This window comes from Podarcis vaucheri (genome assembly GCF_965113315.1).
Source record: "Podarcis vaucheri genome assembly, chromosome: 4".
NCBI classification, from domain to species: domain Eukaryota; kingdom Metazoa; phylum Chordata; class Lepidosauria; order Squamata; family Lacertidae; genus Podarcis; species Podarcis vaucheri.
Window position 1 is genome coordinate 94,213,816 of NC_138762.1, and position 23,787 is coordinate 94,237,602.

The 23,787-nt window shown below is 40.8% G+C and overlaps 1 protein-coding gene across 2 annotated transcripts in view; it reads right to left on the minus strand.

Annotated features, from left to right (window-relative positions):
- Window positions 1-3,934: 3,934 nt before the first annotated feature.
- LOC309530186 (uncharacterized protein) overlaps window positions 3,935-23,787 on the minus strand; it is a 32,685-nt gene continuing 12,832 nt past the window's right edge. Inside the window, exons 3-6 of one of the 2 annotated variants that reach the window (XM_082218909.1) lie at window positions 10,607-10,718; window positions 9,754-9,822; window positions 6,956-7,108; window positions 3,935-4,023 (exon numbers count right to left, since the gene is read on the minus strand). In XM_082218909.1, coding sequence (XP_082075035.1) covers window positions 3,942-4,023; window positions 6,956-7,108; window positions 9,754-9,822; window positions 10,607-10,718 — 416 coding nt within the window. In that variant the 3' untranslated portion in view covers window positions 3,935-3,941. Of the gene's footprint in view, window positions 4,024-6,955; window positions 7,109-9,753; window positions 9,823-10,606; window positions 10,719-22,646; window positions 23,212-23,787 lie in introns of those variants that run through there. The other variant, XR_014218636.1, reaches the window with a different exon arrangement.

Consider the following 23,787-nt stretch of genomic DNA (forward strand, 5'->3'; position numbering starts at 1 on the left):
CACACACACACACATACGCACCAGCAAAAATTAATCAAGATGTACGTAACTTTAATGACAAACAGCACACCTTTATTGTTAACATTTTGCTCCTTTATTTTATTTTTAAAATTAAAGTCTTTTTGTAAAACTTTAATAAAAACTAATTAAAAAAATTACTCCCTGGAAGCCACCGCCACAGCAAAATGTGACCCTGGCTTCACCTCATGGGCAGGCCAGCCCTGCACAAGCTTACTTATAGTTGTTGTCCCCGGACATCAAACATGGGAATCTGCTCTCCATTCTTTATTGATATTTAAAATTATTAGTCCATGCCTAGCTACCCGCGCATTGTTAGCTGTTTTGCTACATGAACGGCATGAACATTTTTGGATATAATGTGAGGTTTCGTGCTTAAATAATAAGCAAATCCTGGAATTTGTTGGATGTGGTCAGTGTCGACAAGCTATTTCAGTCCAACATGAAAAACAATTTTCACCCACAGGAATTCGCTTCTCGCAATTTAGCCAATGCTAATGGGCAGCTGTAGCATTTGGTCATTTGCATATATATAAATACACACACACACACACATACTGTAATGGACCCTGGCATGCACACACACACACACACACACACACACACACACAATTTTAACCTCAATTATTCCAGTAAACCTCTTCTTAAGAAGGAGACAAATAGCCCATGTATTGGCTCCTAAGCATTAATTCACAGAGCATTTGCTACTGGTCTGTGGAGAGTTTTTCGATTACTGCTGCTCCTTCCTATTTCCTGCAACTAAATGGCTTCATAATGCAGAGAAAAGCATATTAGATGCTTTCTTTACATTTTCCTTTTTTTCTCTGCCTCTCCATGCAAGCAATTTCTACCATTGTTTCGGGGATATTGTAAAGCCACAGAAGGGTGTTAGTTAAGTTATCATGAATAAAAAAAGGTAGGTGGTCTACAAAAAAACAACAACAAAAAAAGCACATCCATGGTAAATTGCCCCTGCTATGAAAACATTCCAGAGATCTTTTAAAAATATATTTATAATAGGAACAATCAACACAGTGGGCTTCTTTTGAATTCTATCAGGGTAGAGGATTTGAAAAGTGGTTTTAGGGTAGCTTTTGAGAGTGCAAATGAAGGGTTTGAAAGCTTCCATCTGTTGCTACTCATGGGTGTGTAGGCGGATACATTCCCACTCAGTCTGTCTCCGGAGAGTTCTCCTCCCTTGATTTGGTTAGTGGAGGTGCGAAAAACGACAGCAAACGGTCTCCCTAGCTGGTTTGGGGGTCGCCCCTGGTTCTAGTGCAGGTCAAATAACTGCGTCCCCGCCTCTCTCTTTCTCTTCGATTCAGGTGGATGGCTAAAATAGGGAATATTTTACCCTTTAATCAAGATGCGTATGTATTGTAAACTCCTATGACTCCTATGTCATATAATAAACCAAGCTTTCTTCATTTCTTTCTGTGAGAGTTTCTTGTGGGCATAAGGCTAAGGATTAGCACACATCCCTAAGAAGCACACACCATAACTCCAGCAAAATATCCTAAACATCTCAGCAGTGTACCATCATACCTCGGGTTACAGACGCTTCAGGTTGCATTTTTTCGGGTTGTGGACCTCCGAAACCCAGAAGTACCGGAATGGGTTCTTTCTGGGTTTTTGTGGCCGCGCATGCGCAGAAGGGCCAAATCACAACCTACATGTGTGCAGATGCGACGCTGCGGGTTGCGGACGCTGCGGGTTGCGGATTGCGAATGTGCATCCCGCACGGATCACGTTCGCAACCCAAGCATCCACTGTATTTATGAACATTCATGAGCGCTAGCTACACACATGTGAGTCCATGTACACACTTGAAACACTACCTATCTTCTATTGTCGGTCTGTCTTAACTTGGCCATTAAATACCCTCCAACATTTCTCCACTGACAAGAGAGATGCCTTATTCAATAATAATAATAATAATAATAATAATAATAATAATAATAATAATAATATTTAAATCCTGCCCATTTGACTGGGTTGCCCCAGCCACTCTGGGCGGCTTCCAACACATATAAAAACATAATAAAACATTAAACATTTTTTAAAAAAACAACCCTTCCCTATACAGGGCTGCTTTTAGATGTCTTCTAAAGGTTGTATACTTATTTCCTTGGCTTAGGGGTCGTATAACTCCATACCCTCCAACATTTATCTCATGAAAATAGGGACGTCCTAAGGGAAAATGGGACATTCCAGGATCAAATCAGAAACCACAATGGCTTCTGTAAATCTAGGACTGTCCCTGGAAAATAGGGATACTTGGAGGGTCTGCCATTAAGCTCATGTGGTGACCTTGGTTGTTGTGAGGATAAAATGGGGAGGGGGAGACCAATGTGTGCTATCTTAACCTCCTTGGAGAAAAGCTAGGAGATAAATTGTGTGTTTGTGTGTGTGTATATAAAACATATAAATACATCTACCAGTATAACAAATAAATGCCTTCTGATTCTTGAAATCTGAGTTAGGATAGGCCTAATCAACACTTTGCTCTGTGTGCACAAACATACAGTTCAGTGTTAGACAATTGCTTGCTGCCTATTTGTCACATTGTTTTCATTTTAGCTGCTTTGCCCAGTCTCTTTAGGTTGAATTTCCCCTCTGAACTCCCAGTCCCGTGGGGAAAGAATGTGCAGCAAACATACACTTTAAAGCAGTTATCAGAGAAGTGCTGATTGAGAAAGCAGACAAGCTGCTGAGTTGCAGGACGTAGGGCTGGCAAAGAAAGCAAAAAATAAATCCCTACCTTTGCAAGATCAAAGTTCAGCTCTCCCCGTCAGCCTCATTTTCTTAATTTCCTGCCCTCTCATTTTTAATGGTCTATACAATATTTAAATGAAAAGAAAAGCTGCAGCATATTGGATTTCTTGAGCACAGCATTTGCCTCATTTAAGTGATGCAACATAATCACATCGGTTGTAATATGACTTCTTTTGTATCCTGTGTTCTAGCCCAGTGAGGATTCCATCCTGTATTGCACAAAAATGCTATTTAAGGAGGGCATGCCTATCACCACCATCCATCTCTGGACCCCTTCACAGACCCTCCAAGTGTCCCTATTTTCCATGGATGTCCCTGATTTAGGGAAGCTATCCCAGTTTCTGATTTGATCCCAGAATGTCCTGCTTTTCCTTATTTTCATTGGAGAAATGTTGGAAGGTATGGAGTTATTCGACTCCTGAGCTGACTGAAGGCAATCTTGTATAGCGAAGGTGTTTTGTTTAATGTTGTATTATGTTTTTTATATATGTTGGAAGCTGCCCAGAGGAACTGGGGCAACCCAGTAAGATGTGTGGGGTATAAAGAATAAAATTATCATTATGGAATAGGGCATCCCTATTTTCATCGGAGAAATGTTGGAGGGTATGCCTTCACAACATGGGAAGGAGCCACTGGATTGTGGCTTCTCTCCATGCTGCAATCGACACATCAGAAGCTCCAAGTCACACAAATGTAATCCCTGACTGCCATTCTTTGCTATTCAAACATTGCCCATTTCATAAACTGTACCGTGGGCTTCCTTCAGGTGGCCTTCATGGCATGGGAAGGAGCCACACTGCCGTGGCTCCCAAGCCCATAGTTTATTTACATATGTGTTTGGTTTTTTCCTGAAGGCCTCTTTTATTTCTGGCTAGCAGACTGTGGGGTGGGGTGGGGGTTGTAATCTATGCCAATGTCAAAGTAGCAAAAGATGCTCTTATCATTGCATCTGTGCAATGTAGCCTTGACTGCACTCAAGAGTTGGAATGTAAGATGGCAGCCATTTTCATTTGGACCCACGTAGCAATGTTTCCCTTCCTCTACAGTTCAGCCTTTGACAAAACCTATGCTATTCATCTTGCTGTCTGCTGTCGTGGATTTTTACCTAATTAATTATGCTACCATTGTGTTATTTCACACCATTCAGTTCAGTGGAAAGGATATTGCAGCTTCCACTTCTGTTTCCATTGGAATTCCCCAACATTCCCTCTCAAGTGTTGGCCTTTAAACCTAACAGTGAATAGACAAGGGAAACATTTCATCCATCCACTTTCCCCTCTCCCTCAACAAACCAGTTTACAAACCCATATCTCATATGATGAGATGTGATCAGTAGTGTAAACCTAGGCATGTCTACTCGGAAGTAAGTTATTGAGTTTCATGGGGTTTCCTCCCAGGTCATTGGGCATAGGATTGCAGGTCCAATGGCCTTTTGATTCTTCTAACACTCTGGTTCTGTGTATGAATGTGCTGGTAGCAAAGATGCTTATCTGATAAAAGAACAATAATTTGTTGATGTTGCATGGATTAATTAATTAGTCTAATGCCCCCCCAACCCCCACATATATCAAGATCTACTAACTCACTGCGCCAGCTGCCTGCCTAATGGATTTTGGAGGTCTGCCATGTGAGCTCTGATTCCAACAGATTTTTATAGTAGCAAACCTGTGTAACTGAATCATACACACACAATTTTGATTTTTGTTTTGTTTTGTTTTTTAGCAGCAGGAAGAGTTGGCCTCCTTTGGGTTTGGGATATGTGGGTTTTTGTTTCGTTTTTACCTTTTCTTTACTTATGCAAACCTGGGGTAGGTTTTTTATTCTCAATCTGCTGCCATTTTGGCTACATAAGCATTGCCATTCACTCCATGATTTGGAAATACAAGGAATGAGGTGTATCAGGGGCTGCTTATCGCGTAGCGGTAAATTAATCAAGCAGAGTCTTCTTCATAAACTTAGTAAAACTTTACTGAAGAAAATAAACTTGTTCATAGACAGCTTAGTCAAAGAGCATACACAGAGAGCTCATAGCAGCTATCTGACTCTTCACAGAGGCATAGTCTTAGTTACTGATTTACTAGAGTCCTGGAGCCACAACACAACACATACACTGGATGAGACACACAGGCATTAACTGAGGCCCATAGAGAGGCTGGCTACTTTTTATAGGGAGAATGAGTCATCACCCAAGATGCATCACAAGTCACAGTCACCTAGCAGTTTGCTGTTAACAGTTAACAGTTAGTAGACTTAGGCTTGAATGATTGTGTAGACCTTGTAGGCCTTACTGCTTCTTCTGCTGTCAAGAACCTTTGTCCCATGACACTGTTGACATGACATCCATAGGCACACATGTCCCCTTAGAGGCCTTTCTTGCCACAGGGCTCTCTTCCCTTGAAGAAAGTAGGTTTGTAAGAAGCACTCTCCCATAACCCATATAATATGTTGCAATCTGTGTTAAGTTTCTTTGTGTGGTGTTCACAAAAGTTTCTTCAATTTGCAGATGTGTCCATGGGTGAAATCTGATTTATTTTATGTGCTCTTGTTTTGTATTGTATTGTAATTGTAGTATCATTTTTTAAAAAAAATATATATGGAAGAATTCAATGCAATATTGCACAATTTGATTTTTTTGCTCTAGATATAGCAGCTTCTTCCATCCTCTTGCTTGTGTAGACTGAATATGGCCCATATCCAGTTTTGCCTAGAGATACATATTGCTTAAAAATGGCTGCTGGTGCAGCCAAGCTTTTAATTGTAATTAATATTTGTTGTTGTTTAGTCGTTTAGTCGTGTCCGACTCTTCATGACCCCATGGACCAGAGCACGCCAGGCACTTCTGTCCTCCACTGCCTCCCGCAGTTTGATCAAACTCAAGCTAGTAGCTTCAAGAACACCATCCAACCATCTCATTCTCTGTCGTCCCCTTCTCCTTGTGCCCTCCATCTTTCCCAACATCAGGGTCTTTTCCATGGAGTCCTCTCTTCTCATGAGGTGGCCAAAGTATTGGAGCCTCAGTTTCACGATCTGTCCTTCCAGTGAGCACTCAGGGCTGATTTCCTTCAGAATGGAGAGGTTTGATCTTCTTGCAGTCCATGGGACTCTCAAGAGTCTTCTCCAGCACCATAATTCAAAAGCATCAATTCTTCGGCGATCAGCCTTCTTTATGGTCCAGCTCTCACTTCCATACATCACTACTGGGAAAACCATGGCTTTTACTATACGGACCTTTGTTGGCAAGGTGATGTCTCTGCTTTTTAAGATGTTGTCTAGGTTTGCCATCGCCTTTCTCCCAAGGAGCAGGCGTCTTTTAATTTCGTGACTGCTGTCACCATCTGCACTGATCATGGAGCCCAAGAAAGTAAAATCTCTCACTGCCTCCATTTCTTCCCCATCTATTTGCCAGGAGGTGATGGGCCCAGTGGCCATGATCTTCGTTTTTTTGATGTTGAGCTTCAGACCATATTTTGCGCTCTCCTCTTTCACCCTCATTAAAAGGTTCTTTAATTCCTCTTCACTTTCTGCCATCAAGGTTGTGTCATCTGCATATCTGAGGTTGTTGATATTTCTTCCGGCAATCTTAATTCCGGTTTGGGATTCATCCAGCCCAGCCTTTCGCATGATGAATTCTGCATATAAGTTAAATAAGCAGGGAGACAATATACAGCCTTGCCGTACTCCTTTCCCAATTTGGAACCAATCAGTTGTTCCATATCCAGTTCTAGTCTTTTAATACTTAATTAGTAAAAAGTGTGCACTGCGCTCCGAAAATCCACCTTGATATACCATTGCTATGATTATGAGCCTCTTCTTGTTGGTTTAGGCAGCATAACTTCCCGCCCCTTTGATTAAAAGTCAGTTCGAGGAGACTGGTGTCAGGAAAGCATAGATTGAAAGTCAAGGTTAATGCAATATTGCTAAAAGCTTTCAAACATATCAGTGAATAAAGGGATTTTCACCTTATTAATTGATTCCCTTTGCCTCAGTACAAACTGGGGCAGCAAAGCACATGGATTAGTTGTCTTCAAAAAAAATAAAAAAAATAAACACCACAAATAGTTGCATCATAAAAAAATGATAAGGTTTACTCAACAATTTTAATTTATAGTTGCAATATCCTATTCCGGACATGTCTGACTTCAGTTGAAAAGTATCCCCTGACCTTTTGATCTCTTTCATTCTTGTCTTCCTTCCATCCTGATACATTTTTCCTTCCATCTCAGACAATTGGTTCATGGGGAATCTAGCAGATACAAAGATATTGCAGCTGATTTTTTCCTGAGTGGTTCCCAGGAAACATAGTTTCCGGAAAACTCTAAGATAGTGGAATAGAGTAAACAAAACTATGATTTCAGAGTGGCTTAGAAATCTGTACAAGCAATTCAGTTGATGCAACACCTCTGCTATCTAGATCTGTATCAGGGAAAATGAGGTAAGAAAAATCATTTTGAAGGCTTCAAATAGGCAAATGGAAAATGCCTAAAACCACATAATATTTCAGTTTATGAGGTAATCCAGTTTAGGTTTGTTTTACAACTGAAAGGCTATGGGCATTTAAGTGTGCACGCCCAAAGCATACCTCCTGGGGTACAGAATTCCATTCACCACCTTACATTCCACAGTTTGTATGGTATAGTGGCGGAGTGTTCAACTTTGGACTCAGGTGGATCTGAATTCAAATCCTCATTCAGAAACAAGCTATCTTGGACACATTATTGTCGCCTATCACAGCGATGGAATGCAATAATCTTCTGCATTCTCCCTTGAGAAGTTTGATAATTGATTTCATGAATGCCACCTCTGTCTTCTATAAAGATGCAACCATAAGTTTTCCTGGAGGAAACTGATAACCCAGACTTATTTCAGTCTGAGTTCAGAACCCTTTTGGGCCTGAATCGGTCTTGGTCACCCTGCAGTTTACATAAAAATACAATAAAAACAGTTACAACATAAATATTACAAATAATAAAAATTAGAAGAGGGACAATAACTAAAAGGCAGCACAATGTTTTAAAAATAGATTAGGAAAGCAGTCAGGAAGCCTACAGTTAAACCACTGATAAAGTACTATTATTATTTCAAATGATATACCACCCTTTATCAAAAGATGCCAGGGTGGTGTGCAACATTAAAAACACCTTACAGAACATCAATAATAAAAACATAATAGGAACATAATAAAAAGCAAACTGACAGACAAATAATAAAATAGTTAATAACAGTCCTCTCTCCCCCAAGGTGAAAGACTTCTGGGAGAAGATTTATAATGAATTGGGGGGGAAATGTTGAAATATACATTTATTAAGAAACCAGAGGCCTTTCTTCTTGGAATAACAGGTCTGGAATTGCCCAAGAAAGATGTTAAATTATTTTTGTGTGCCACAACTGCTGCTCGAATTTTACTAGCTAAGAAATGGAAAACACAAGAAGTACCAACAGTGGAAGATTGGCAGATGAAGATGATGAACTTTTTGGAGCTAGCCAACCTGACTGGAAGAGTCCACGACCAGAAGGAAGAGGATTACCAGGAAGAATGGACGAAATTTAAAGACTATTTAGTTAAATATGTCAAATTAACTTAATTGGAAAGCAGCAGATAGGCTTAGGATTTAAATACGTAATGTGATGAACCAACATGTTTAAAGTTGAATTGTAAAGAAAGAAAGATGTTAAGTGATTAAGTTATTTTTTTAAGAATTTAGGTTTTGGAAAACTGTTAAAATGATATACACTGAAATTCAACCGGGGGATACGAGGAAGTCACTTAACAATGTTATGAAGTTTTGTTTAATTGCAGTTGAGATGTATGTATGTTTGTTTGTTTGAATAATTTGCTGGAAAATTAATTTAAAAATTTGAAGGGGAAAAAAATAACAGTCCTCTCTCCCACACTTTCACAGGCCATAGATTGCTTAATAGTGATAGGCTTGAGTAAAGAGGAATGTTTTCACCTCATGCCTAAAGACATGTATGATTGAAAAGCCCAAGTTCGCCCAGTGAGTTTTATGGCCAAGAGAGGCTTTCAACCCTGATCTCTCAGTTCCTAGTTAAGCATGTTAAAGCATATACCACAGCGAATTCCCCATCGCCCCCAATATTCAGATATAGGATCTGAATCTCTCTCTGTATAGCAGTCCAGCAACAGATGTATTATCTAGGTCTGCTGTTGTACATCACAAGAAATGTGTTGGAGTTTCTGCATTGGTAAAATAGATCCAGATGGCTCAACCAAATGACAGATGTCATTCCTGAATTCCTTCCACTTGTCATACACTACTTAAACGACAAGCAAGATGGATTTTGACAGTTGAGTGATAAGTACAAGATTCCATTACTAGATCTGATTTCTATTCTACATTTGCAATATGTTCATTTCCTATCAATTTACCAATAATATGTGATTAAGCAGATTAAAGACCACAAAGGCACAAAATAATTAAATATTGGCATGGATAAACTGCAAAGTTTGATTTATGTGTTAAGCGGACATGAAAAATGGGAAGAAAGCTGTTTCAGAGGGGAAACAATATGTTTACATCATGCACACTAAGATGATATTATAGTATCTGACATTAATGCTGTATCCACAAAATCACAATTGGACATTCTGCTTCTTTGCCTTTTCTTGTTTATGCTTAATGAAACACTTAATGAACCCATTATTAAAATTCAGAGATGCGTGCACACACAAAGTGTCAAACTAAAGAAAATAAGCCTGTTTTGTAGTGGATAGTTCACACGAAGAAGCGTGTGAAACCTCCCTGAGAAACTTCATAGCCTATTAAACTTTTTTTTGTCACAGTTTATCAGATGTTCAGCCAAAGATCCAAATTTATTTCAAATTTTAATTCATGCATGATCTGGTGACAGCCTAGAGATGCAGAGATCCACCATCCCATCCATAGCAACATTATTTTGCCCTCTCACCAAATTCATCAAACATTCCTTCTGAATACGTACCTCAAATTAACTTCGGATGTAGCTTTAGGAGACATTTTGGTGATGACTCTAAGCCCACTGTGAGACATACTGCAGACAACAGAAAGTACATAGGAGTCTGGTTAATTGAAGACTTCTGTGTGGATAACTCTGTCAGTCCAATCCCTCCACCCATTTTAAGTTTGGGTTCTACACACCTTTGCAGGATAAAAAAAACCCAAAAAAGCAAAAACCCTCTTGTGAAATGCTGTGAAAATTCTCATATGGTTTGCTCCCAAAAGGATTACAAAATGCACCAAAAACCCTATAATATAAACTTCAGATTCTCTCACACACACAAATCCAAATACTGTATTCTCTTACAGATATTCCCAACACTGGAAACAATAATTCTGGGACTAATTATTATCTGTTGACCTGAAGCCATTACAGCCTTGTGTGGCTTACACTTATTTTATTTTGTTTTGTAAGTGTGGGCTGAAACCCCCCATTTTTTAAAACAAATAGATAGAATCTGTTAAATGACAAGTGTATCGATTGCTTCAGTGACAGCTTTCCATGTACAAAATTTATAATTCATATCCCCTTTGTCTTCATAATTAGGTTCAGTTGCAGTATATTGATTTGCCCAACGACATCATGTGGTTTGATGGCACCTGAACATAAATTTCCCATTTCTGCTCCCCAAAACTCTTGTCCACAACACTGCTTTGGTCCTACTAGCATGATCAACCTCTCCATTTAAGGGGGGGGGGAGAAGCCAATTATTTTTATCCTTATTCTACTTACTATAAAAAGATAGGTATTTGAAATTAATGGGTAAGAAATCCTTTAATCCCCTACCTGATTAATGTCAGAGATTGAAAGGCCTTACCTGAGTAACAGCCTTTCCTTAGAATTTGGGATTCCCAGCACTGTTACAAGGCTCAACTTTCCCAGGGACAAGAAGGCAACTAGTCTTAAGTGACCCATACCAGAACAGAGCCCTACTTTGACAAAGAAAAAAGAAAAGAACAGGAGTGATTACAACAGACAAAATAAGTAAAGATAGATGCAAAGGTAAGATTCTATTTAAATTTACTTAATTAATTGCTTAATTCCACTCCTCTTTGTCCCAATCACAATATCAATGCAAAAAATAAATAAATCTGTGATTCCCCCACTTTCCATCTCAGAGAGCAATTCTAAAGCAAAACAAACCAGTATATGCAAGTTCAGATTCAGCAGAACTCTGACTGGATTAGGAGGTTCCTGACTCATCTGGCCTATGAAGAATTAACAGCCTCATCCTGAGCACAGCCAAATATACACCAGGATAATTCTCCCCATGCCAGCTCAGCCAGGACCCAGCTGCCTGCATCAAGCCCGGTGAATTTTAACCTAGCCAAAGCCCTGAAAGCCCTCAGGGATGCGGGTGGCGCTGTGGTCTACACCACTGAGCCTGGGGCTTGCCGATCAGAAGGCTGGCGGTTCAAATCCCCATGATGGGGTGAGCTCCTGTTATTCAGTCCCTTCTCCTGCCAACCTAGCAGTTCGAAAGTACGTCATAGTGCAAGTAGATAAATAGGTACTGTACCGGTGGGAAGGTAAACGGCATTTCCATGCACTACTCTGGTTTCGCCAGAAGCGGCTTAGTCATGCTGGCCACATGACCCAGAAAAACTGTCTGTGGGCAAACGTCGGCTCCCTCCGCCAGTAAAGCGAGATGAACGCTGCAACCCCAGAGACATTCACTATTGGACTTAACTGTCAGGGGTCCTTTACCTTTTTAAAGCCCTGAAAGGGGACATTCTGGAGGCATGGGGGCACTATCAGAGAGGTAGGACTGAAGCTGGCTCCTAAGTCTTTTCTGGTCATGTAACCTAGCAACTAGACATAAATTACACCAGACACAATTTTAAAGCCTTATTTCCCTCTACCAGACTTAGGCTGGCTCAGCTAGCAGTTAGCCCCAATGCTGAATGGAGTTTGGATCTGGTGTAATTTTATTCCTGTTTAATTTACACCATCTTACCTTATGCCTAGGGATGCGGGTGACGCTGTGGGTTAAACACACAGTAAAACAGAGCCTAGGGCTTGCCGATCAGAAGGTCGGCACTTCGAATCCCTGTGACGGAGTGAGCTCCTGTTGCTTGGTCCCTGCTCCTGCCAACCTAGCAGTTTGAAAGCACGTCAAAGTGCAAGTAGATAAATAGGTTCTGCTCCGGCGGGAAGGTGAACGGCGTTTCCGTGTGCTGCTCTGGTTCGCCAGAAGCGGCTTAGTCATGCTGGCCACATGACCCGGAAGCTGTACACCGGCTCCCTCGGCCAATAAAGTGAGATGAGTGCCGCAGCTCCAGAGTTGGTCATGACGGGACCTAATGGTCAGGGGTCCCTTTACCTTTACTTTATGCCAGCTTCTTGTGTATAGGATTGCTCCCTTGGTTTCTATATCAACACTCCTCTCTCTCCTTCCTCTTGAGCTTATATTTCTGGCTACTCTCACTGTTCAGGAATTCAAGTTTGCTTAGCAAGTTTGAGTTCATGTTTTTCCAGCACAGGCTCCAAGATCATGGATAGTGTCTCAAAACATTTCCTTCAAAAGCATAATTCACACTGTTCACAACTGGTTACAAAATGACTTTTTCTTGTACTTCTTCGGGTTCTTTGTTAAACAGCTAAATAGGACACATCTGGGATCAATGACATAGCCTTGCCTATTAATTTCAATGGGTGTACATTGAAATGGAAGCTAACACTGGCTACAATCCTCTGCCTTACAACCTGGTTATGGCAGCAGTATATTCTAGTTTAAGCTTTGCTATTCTGCCATTCCAAGACAGTACAGGGATCACATTCAAGAGGAAAGAGAAGAACAGCTTGAGGACACTGTCCAAATTACACAATTTTTATTATCGCAGCCGCAGCGAAAATTGCACGTATCTGGAAATCAAGGGTGATTGTCTTGTGGCACAAACAATATTAACAAATTGACAGAACCGTGTAAATATGGCTTGGGCTGGAACGAAATCAAAACAGTATGCTGCAGCATGCATCCCAAGTCCCCCTTTGGCAAGGCAGAAAGGCTCCGCTTGCACTGTGAAGTCCTCACCGTGCTCCGAGAAACTTGAGTCATGGGTGTTAAAGATCTAATTATGATTCAGATGTATCAAATAAATAATGCACATGCAAAGCAGTTGCAAAGCAGTTTGCAATTTAAGAAAATCAACATCATCATCATCGCCATCATCCACTATTAGAAATTTATCTATGTACAGGGAAATTGCACTCATGTTGACATGTTGTGGAAGCCACGAGCTGCTGTGATACCAAGGAAGCAAAAATAACTTTTGTTATTTATAAACTAGTCCCCCCTCCACCAAGGAGGCATGAACCTTTTCCACCCAAGTAACTCCTATCACACAATGCCAAATTTTGCTGTTTGTGTATGGGATGAAACTACTTGTCCCCCCCCTCCCCAAAGAGGAGTTTTCTATGTGTACTTGAACGTGCATGGTAGGTTCTGTGAGGCTGCTAACTCAACAGTGTTTTAAAGTTTAGACATTTCCAGAGCACAGCACGACAGAAGTGCAACTCCCACCCTCAAATTGTGCCACGCGCATTCCTCTTACAGAGAAGACCCAAGTGGTTACTCCAAGGGGAGGAGTTCCCTAGAGACATAAGAGGCTGGCTAGTCCAGATAAGGAGTGGTATCAGCCTTCTGAAGCCAGCTCTTCCTGCCCCCAGCTCTTCTTCCTTCCTGCAGCACTCTCCCCTCACTATGTGGGCTTCACTAGTTGACTCACTGGAAGTTTGCAAGGAATCCCTGATTGGCCTTTGGAATTCTTCTTTTTCACCTCCTTCGCACTGCTGGGTGATTCTAATTGGTTTAGAAGAGTGGCATATGTGGGTATTTGTTATTTGGCCATTTGATGAGAGAATTTTAAGAAATTGGCTGTTGAACACCTGAGGCACTATTGCGTTAAAGGTGAGGAATGTTCTTTGGTCACTTCTCATTGTCATCGGCTTAGGGTACCCTTGGGGGTGTCCTTTAGACTATGCTATCCAGTGCTTTTTTCTTAAAAAAAAATGTTTAGGGGTACTCCATTTTGACTCAAGAAATTCACCATTTTATAGTTCGAATCGGGAAAAATAGATACAGTATACGGACAAAAGTAGAAGGGACGTGGGTTGCGCTGTGGGTTAAAACACAGAGCCTAGGACTTGCTGATCAGAAGGTCAGCGGTTTGAATCCCCGCAACGGGGTGAGCTCCCATTGCTCGGTCCCAGCTCCTGCCAACCTAGCAGTTTGAAAGCACATCAAAGTGCAAGTAGATAAATAGGTAACGCTCCAGCGGAAAGGTGAACGGCGTTTCTGTGCGCTGCTCTGGTTCTCCAGAAGCGGCTTAGTCATGCTGGCCACATGACCTGGAAGCTGTCTGCGGACAAACGCCATCTCCCATGGCCTATAGAGCGAGATGAGCGGCGCAACCCCAGAGTCGGTCACGACTGGACCTAATGGTCAGGGGTCCCTTTACCTTTATGGACAAAAGTACAAAGATTCACAAAATGTTTAGGTGTATGCATACCCCTGCGTCCCCCCAGGAAAAAAAGCACTGATGCTTTTTCAGTGTTCACCCAATCCAATGTTCACCCAGTGTCAGGATGCTGTCAGCTGCTCCCAGTTGGTTGCCCAAGAAAGTATAAAAACAAGGAAAAGTTTCTTACCGTCCATTTTTATTTTAATCTTTACAGAGAGTAGCTATAGAACCCAGCCTCTGTGGGGATAGTTAGAGAGGCAGGAGAGGATATATTATTTAATCATATCCTTCATAACTTGCACTAGCAAGCTCCATATTCTAGCAGAGTTCCAAATATCCCCCCCCCTTTTAAATTACGCAGCGATCAGCTTGTTGCTGACTCATCTGAGTCTTACTATTAAAGATTCCTTCCTGGTAAAATCCCTTCTAATCCCTCTTAAAAAGAATAAACACAAGATTAATGTTAATATAAAAGTAGTTTACTCACAGATTCATTCAGGTTCACAGTCATATCCCTGAAGGCAGGCTTAGCTTACATAACAACTAGAACTATTCCATAAATAAGTTAGTCCCAAGTGACTGCAACTAAGCAGTCACTTCTCCAAACACACAGCAACATACAAAATGGAAAACACACACTGATCAGAGCATGGAGGCCATGTGCTCGCCATGCTAGTGCAACGGACCACACCCTCTTCAAGTCACATGTAGTGGAAGCCTGTCCCAGCTCAGGAGGAAACAGAAAGTCTTCTCCTGAGTGGTACAAAACATCCCCTAATATGTCCACTGTAGGAATGTTGTACTTGACTGCAGTTTTACATACCATAGCCTCTTGGATAATGGTATTGTCCCAAGTGAATCTCCACCCCTGTCTCTCCCACTACCTCATTCGCCATTCTCATGATCTCCTCCATGGGTGATGCTACATGCCCTCTGTCTTTGAGTTCTTTGCTCTCCTACTTTTAAGGCTCCAGGTTCTGGGAGATGGAGGGTCTGGAATGCTTTCTAATCACAACGTATCAGCTGGGTGTTGTTCCGGCTCTCCCATGATTTCCCAGCTTTTCCTTCATCTGCGTCTGAGGTGCTACCTCCCTCAAACCACAAATCTCCCTCAAGACCATAAATCTAAATGGTCCTCCACCCTGGAAGGGTCAGGATGGGGAGGCGGTCTCCACCATTCCTTCTCTGCCCAGTCCCTAACACCGAGGGGCAATGCTAGGTTCATATACACAAGGCTCACGTAGCAAGTAGACATAATTTTTTTCCAACCCTTGATCCCATGGCCACAGGTTGCAACTGTAAACATGCCCAGGAGATGGAAGGGATTATTTATTTCCTTATTACATATACCCACTTGACCAGACTTCCACGATTTGGTTAAATCTGGTTTATTGGTTTTCCAGATATTCTGATTTTGCTACATTTAATAAATATAATTTAGTGCTTAATTTTTGCATCTCGGGTCCTTTTTGTGTGTGTGCTGGCAATTGTGCATCTGAATAACATCAGAGAGGGCAGAAGCTGCATCTAAACAGTGGGAGTATTCTTTTTCAAACTGTTTAAGGTCATTTGTTTGCAGGAAAGGCATAAATACTTCCAATATCCTCTTGGAAAAACAACTGACAAGGCAATTAAAATAAATTTCAATCTTTCTTCAAGGAATGCTCGGCAGAAGATACTGAGAACCTACACTGCCTTATTAACTGACATTTGAATTTGTGTCTACTGTTATTGGATTTGTGATGCGTATCACTATCGCCAGCCATGCAAACAGTCAGTGCTGTTGCAAGGATTCCATATATAATATAGCTACCTTTTATGAAATGTATCTATTTGTTAAGATACAGAATAAGTAGTGGATATGGTATAGCCTGCAGTAGAACTAAGTGATTGTTTCCATGCTATTCACTGAATTGAATGCACTATTACTGCAATATGATAATGTAAGGGAACATAATTGATGCCATGAGAATGTTGAGATATTTCTGAAGAGTAGCTGATGGGTCTTAAATAGCAGAATGCATATTTCAACTCCAAATATATTTACAGTAAACATTTATTTAAAAGAATTAAATAGTTGTTTCAAGTAGAAAATATTAAAATGCATCTCCTGTTAAAAACCGTAAAAGGAAACTGAAACATTTACAAAACATTGCCCTTATCATCTGCAATATTTAAATATGGTTCACTTGAAATTAATAAGCATCCATGTGATTCTGTTTTAATTATAATTAAGAAGCTTAATTTGGTTTTTGTAAAATAGCAACACGTGCACAAATCAGCTTTGCAGGGCCTGACACTTTTAGAAAAACGAATTAGTGTATTGGGCTCATTAAAAAATGAGAATTAATAAAAAATTGAGGGTGGATTGTTGTTGTTGTTGTTGTTGTTGTTTTTGCTACAATCCACTAAGCATTTACTCTAGAGCAGGATTATTATTACTATTACAATCTGAACTACATTTTTGCCTGGCACCTAAAGGCGTATAATGAAGGTGCCAGGCGAACTTCCCTGGGAAGAGCGTTCCACAAACAGGGAGCCACTTCAGAAAAGGCCCATTCTTGTGTTGTCACCCTCTGGACCTCTCATGGAAGAGGCGCATGAAGAATGGCCTCAGATGGTGATCTCCTTTGCCATATCTTCCTCACCTGGAAAAAAAGAGGAGAGTTTGTTTAGCTGGGCAAAGAAAGCGACAATGTCAATGAAAATAAAAGAGTGTTTCTCTATGCGACAATAGAGTGCTAATAGCGAAATATTGGAAAAGCGAGTTAACACCAAAAAAAGATGAGTGGCAATTAAAGTTGTGCGAGTAACTCGAACTAGCCAAAATGACTGACCTAATAAGAAACCACTCAGGCGATAAGGTAAAAAAAGAATGGGATTGCTTCAAAAACTACCTGATAAAATATGGTTCCAAAAATAATACTTGGTTGTACTTAGATTAATTTCAAGTGATATGGGGAAAACTGATTTTAATAAATGAATACAGAATACTCGTTACTTAAGGAAAGTATTGAAACTGCAAAGGGATAGAGGGAAGTCATCCAACATAGAAAGGATGCAAACCAGTTCTCCAGAACAGAAAGAAAGTGACTGGAAAGAAAGAAAGAAAGAAAGAAAGAAAGAAAGAAAGAAAGAAAAGAAAAGAAAAGAAGGAGTACAAATGCAATCTCTTTCTGGTAACTTACCATATAGAATAGTCAAATCAATATTTGTATCCTTTAAATAATTTGGTGTACTTCATCAATCTTTCATTTTTTTAAAAAAAAATCTCCCCCCCTCCTGTTATATATATATATTTGGTTTTGTATTTTTTTTTCTTTTTAGTTTTGAATATTTGGATGTAGTGTTTAATATATGCTTTATCTGTAATTTTTTTTAAATGCAAAAAAGACTAAAAAGAAAAAGAGAGAGAGAAAGTGACAATGCCATCATTCAGTGGGAAAGAGGAAGAAACTAGGTTGTTTGTCAGCTCCACCCTGTACTCTTCCAGTTATTCTAGATAATTAGTTCATTATATTGGATAAGTTTAACCTGTTTACCCACAACCATAGGCTCTCAAATCTTCTTTCTGGTGAATTGGCAATAGTTTATTATTATAACCGTTTAAGATGTTTGTGGAAGAAGGACTACTGAAGAAAGCAAAGCAGCAATGTTTTTATTATTTGAATATTGTAAGCAAGGCATGAGGTGCCCCATTCTGTATAACAACAAGGGTGTGATGTTTAAAGATACATGAATGAACTGATAGCAAATCAAGAGATTATTTGGCAAGCCACCAGTACTTCACAATGCTATGGGGAAACATAGGTTCTCACAAGAAGGCACAATTTAGTTGTGGCTAGATTATTTCATCCTTTAAGCCCCTTATCAAACCCTGAATAAGAGCTTGGGAACAAAAGAAGAGCCCTGATGAATCGGGTCAAAGGTCCGCCTTTCTGCATCTGCCTGCATACAGGTAACAGCCAGATGCTTCTGGAAGGTGAAACAGGGCATGAAAATGAGACCCAATCCAATGTTCTTGAGCAATTGACCCTGAAGGTCAGGCTATACATGAGGCTTAGCCGCAGGGATCTGAACCCTGACTTCGGTGGGTTTTGTTTTTCGAAATGCCCAACTGAACACTGCAAACTAAAATGAAGACTGACATGAAGAGGGGAAAGAGGGACTTAACGTGCTCTCCTCATGCTGCTTTTCTACTACAAATTGCCTTCTGCAAGCTATGTGGAGAAAAGAAACAGCATGGAGGGGACAGATTAAGCCCCCTCTCCACCTTTTGCCACCCCACCCTGCAGGTTTAGTTGGGCTCTATGCTATACTGCCTCTGAAAAGAGATCTTTCATTTAGCCACCACAGCTAATAGCTACTGATATTAGCTATTACTTTCTCTGTTTTGTGTTTCCTTAACTCTTTCCCCCTTCCTTTCTCTCAGTCTTGACTTAGCTGCAGAATTTAAGGTTCACCCCAATAAGGACACCTATGTTTTTCTTTTTGGTCTGCTAGGTGTTTGATACACTGATGGTGTATGGTCTCCACCAGTTGAGCAGCACAATCTTATTGACAGGGGGTAGCTGCTGCAGTACATCTAATAGATTTTACCTACCTAGAGTATTTAGCTCTTCCTAGCTCAAGTCCTAATAAACAGCAAACTGTATGGAATGTCACATCAGGCAAATAACCTGTACCCTGTGCTGTATAGTACTTGGCATGATTTGTTCTTTGGAAATGATATAACCTGTGTCCACTAAAGGCTCCAGGATTCATCCAATTGCTCTCTAGGTTTGGTCCCTCAAATGAAAATAGGCTATTTACCAGTTTGCCTGTCCAACACACCAAGCCTATAAAAATGAAAGTTCAGTGTGCCTTACTCACAAGTAAGGTTCGCACTCTAAATGCAAGCCTGTCATGCAGAGATAAGAGCTGCAGGTCCCATTCAGGATCACGAATCAGTGACTGGGGGGGGGGGAGGTCATTCAGCACCCTGGACAGATCACAGTGAGCAAGCAATTCTGCAATGGTGCCACCATGGAGTTCCACATTTAGAGAAAGCACTGGAATAGAATATGGCTCAGAAGAGAACACTACGTCAAGCATCCACTGACAGAGGCAGTAAGCTTCTGAATACTACGTGCTGGAAACCGCAGGAATACTGGACCTCAGTTTCTGCTTGTGGGCTTCACATAAGCACCTGGTTGGCCCCTGTGAAAACAGGATGCCGTACTACTGTAGATGAGCCACTGGTCTAATCCTGTTTATGTTCTTAAGCCTGAAGCTGTCTCTACTCCTGTGGAGAAAGATCATGATAACCACAGCTTATATTTTTTCTTCCCTAACAACAGCTTTGATAATTTGACTATGGAGCTGAATAGCTTCAATTGTCTTAGTAAATTATTTGTATCTAGAGCCCAGTAAAGGAGGAAACTGAGTTCTATGTATTCCAGGCTTTTACCAGGCTAGGTGATGTTATTGTCATGATTTATTAGGTGTGTCTGAGTTTTTCAGGGCAGACTCAGAAAGAACTTGGGAATTCTAGATTATACCGCTATAAAAATATATTTATTAATTGAAAATTATATGATTACCAAAGAGCAGCCCCATACACCGTTTGATCAACGAGGAAAACCCATTACACTAACCTACTTGGTACTTGGCAATTTCCTGGTTCTTACTTACATAGCCAGGATGTAGAAACAGGACATTCTGGTGAACTGTGTTTTGTTGCATGGCTGGGAAGGTCTGGCATAGAGCTTCTAACACATGGCCCTAGTAAAAAAAAAAATTCTTGCATACACAGATGAATGACTGAATATTCCCAGAAATAGGATAGCAGTCCCGTGCTTTTGAAAACAGGATGCATTTTAAAACAAAAATAACAGAGCAACGAAGTTAACATTTTTATCAGACTGCTTCTTAAGCAAAACATCACTTCCCATATTATTGACAAATCAAGCCACAAGAATTATAACCTCTATTCATAACTTGGCACAGCCCTTTGGAGAACATTAGCAAATTGTGATTCCCCCCTCCCCTCGTAATTTATTTTCTACATGCTGTTTGGCAGTTAGTTGGTGGAGAGAAAGGGGCAGAGCTTACATTTAATGTCCCAAGTACTGGTCTGTGAAGCACAATTTATTTACAAGTGTTCATTTTTCCCCTTGTTGAGTCAACAGCCAATTTAGCTTTTTGTTTAATCTCATAGTTCCATTCTAAATAAATACGTGGAAGTGGAATATAAATCACATCTCCCTCCTATGCTGACAGTGATTTATCTTCCCAAGACTTCTGGTTGACTAATATGCTATAGCTATGAAGAAGCCGAGGTAATGATGTAAATGCTTATGTCAGAAATTGCATTCATTCTATCATAATACTGGGCTTCATATTAAGAAGAATGGCCATCTTACGTTCTCAAATCAAATTGACAGATAACTCTAAAAGTGACTTTTAGAAAGGCTCTTTCTCAAAGTCTTGCCATTAAGCATCTGCCTTCTCAACTACCAAGAGAAAGAGAAATAAACAAACCATATGTTATATTTTATTTTTTTCATAAAGAGTCAAAATCAGACACCGTGATTGCCAAGTCTCCTTTTAAGTGACAGATAAGAATGTGTCCAGTTAATCACTCTGGGATAGCTGTAGGAACCATTTCCTCAGACTATATTAGCTTTATAATGGATTTCTCAGTCAACTTTCGAAAGGTTTTTAATTAGCAAAATCTATTGTTTTTAAATGAATAATTGATCCATTTGCTTGGTTTAAACCATTTGCATGCCACCCTTCCTTTCAATGTGTTCAGGTAGCAGATGTGGGCTACCCATTTTATTCTCTCAACCATGTAAGTTCGATTACACCGAGAGAAAGTTTTGCTGAGGACTTCTCAGCCAGTTTCTTATCTGGTGAACCCAGGCTATGCTGTCTTAACCCCTTCACCCCTGACTCAGCCACAGGAATGTTCAGCATCTCTCCCCCATTCCCAGCCAGAACCCAACACGCTGAGCCAAGCTCAATGTGTTCCACAGGTATGACAGGGGGACCAGAAAGTGGTGGTGGTAGTAGAGACTTAGGCTGGATCCTAATGAGGGCCCAGGTTGTGCTCGGGCCCTGAGACACACACACAAACCCTGCTAGGTGGTAGGTGTTGGGCGTGTCCCAGGCTTGTCATTATGGCCCTCCAATCACACCAGGCCATTTGAGCCAATCCAAGGCAGGTGGTGTGATTGGGGGGCTCTTTAAAAGTGGCTGCGTGACATGGCCAAGACACTTGCTTTGCGCTGCCGAACACCTGCCCTCCCGTCCCTATTTATAGGTTGCTGCTTTGGCCTTGCTTTGGATGTTGGTTGGTCGCCTGTTTTGGAACAGGGTCTGGGTAGGAATTTTGTCCTTTTGGCAAATTGGCACTAGCCACTTGCTTTTCGCCTACCCCCTTAGCAATTGTCACAACTTTGTAAGGTTTGGCAGTTAGGCATTGGCTTAGTGAGGTGTGTGGGAGGGGAGGTGCGGCCATCACCTGCCCCTCTGTGAATAGGGTATTCTGGTAAAGGAATCTGGGGGTCCTAGATCTCATCTGAAGTCCACTTGAGGGGCTAGGGCCATGCCAGAACTACAGGAACCCCGGGGTGAGCTTCGGTTGGTCTTCATTGATGTGGCTCCCTCGTTTGTTTACCCTTCCAGACTACCTGCCAGAAAGTTAGGAGTCAGTTATAGTCAGTTGCCAATGCCTAAGCCTCACTTTGCTGTAATCAATAAAGTTGTGGCCTAGATTTTGCCCAACAGCTTAAACCAAAAATACGAGTCAGTGTGAAGTTATTTACTTGGGGGAAGGGCTTGGTCGCCTCAGAGCTCAAAAGATGTGCTGTAAGTCAAACAATTTAAAGGCTTATTTTCCTTCTGCCAGGCTTTGACTGGCTCAGTCTGCAGTAGCTCCACTCCTGAATGGAGTTTGGTTTTGGCATACCAATATAACTTTTGCTACCTTCCTTTGCATTGGCTTGCTCCTTTAGAGAGCCAAAATGGACAAATGCATGCATCCCATGGTTACATACGAGTTTCCTGCATGAGGGTGTAATTTGGAACAGGACAGTTACTGCTGCTTATATTGGCCTGATCAGGTTAAGGGCTTTGGATGACTCTCCTTTTTGGAAGTCTAAGAGAGGCAGAATGCACCATGATGATTACATTTCCTTATTACGAGGTTATTGTGCTGACAAAAAAACAAACAAACCACTGGAAACGTCCATGCTAAATTGTTCTGAGTTCAGTTAAAGTCAATTGAAATCAGCTGGTTTAAGCTACCTGAAGGCCGCAGCGTTACGCCAGGATCCTCTGTGTGCTAACTTGGAAGTAAATTGCATTAAAATCAGGCAAATTTATTTCTTAGGAAATAATGCTCAGGGGTGATTTTGAGTGCCACTAAACTTTTTGGATCACATTTATTTGTTTTATTTATTATCATACAGGAACCAAGAAACAAAGACAGATAATTAAGGCTGCTATCCTATGCTCAATTACCATGGAATGCCCCACTGAACCATATTGCATGGTTTAAAAATATATTAATGTTAAGAACATTACACTGCCGGTTTGATATACATGAAGAAAATGTACAACACCCCATCCTATCTTACAATTCACTTAATAATTCTGAATCTATCAGCTAACAGTTCTTATCTGGGAGTCTAACTTTGATTTACTACTGCTGCAGTTACAGTTTCTTTCCTTTCTTCTTTCAAAGATTAAAAGGAATTTCTGACAGCATCATCCGCTTCTCCCTTATTCTGCACTAAGTTTAAGGCTGAGGCGGCAATATGATCAAAGCTGCAGTTAGCTTCTGCTCAGTCTGATAGCACATTGAGATGGTGACATTGCACTTTTGATGTCTCTTTCTTTCTTTCTTTCTTTCTTTCTTTCTTTCTTTCTTTCTTTCTTTCTTTCTCTCTGTGCCTCTTGCCAGGGTAGGGCTCTGAAAGATACCAAACAGCCTGGTCTTAATGTTCCATTTTCTTTTCTCTCTTTGGGGGGAAGTGGTAAGCATTAATTTGCATCATACTAACAGACTATTTCCCTTGATATAATTTAAGAACGCTGTTTAATTCTTTTTTTAAAAAAAATCAATGGCTCATTAATGCACATTCAATCATTAATATACATTAGCAACTGCTAATGGGCAGTATGAGAACAGAATGTTCATAGAAGACTTGCAACCAGTTTCCCCTAATGAACTGACCCTTGCTACTATTGGAGGTCAATTATATACAATGGCAACTTTTCTAATAAAGGGCTTAAAAAAAAAAAACTATCACCAGTGGAGTAGCCAGCGATGAGCCTTGTCAGATGGAAAACCAATAATAATGATAAACAAGAAGATCTAGAAGCATGTGGTGCAGAGGCGTCCCTAGGGGTTGGTGAATCTTGCCCCCGGCAAGGGTGCATGTCCAGTTGGGCGCAAAAATCAGACTATGGGGTGTCTGATGCATATATGTGTGTGGTGACACAATGCTGCTGTTATGGAGAGATCAAACACAGGAGAAGCTTCTCA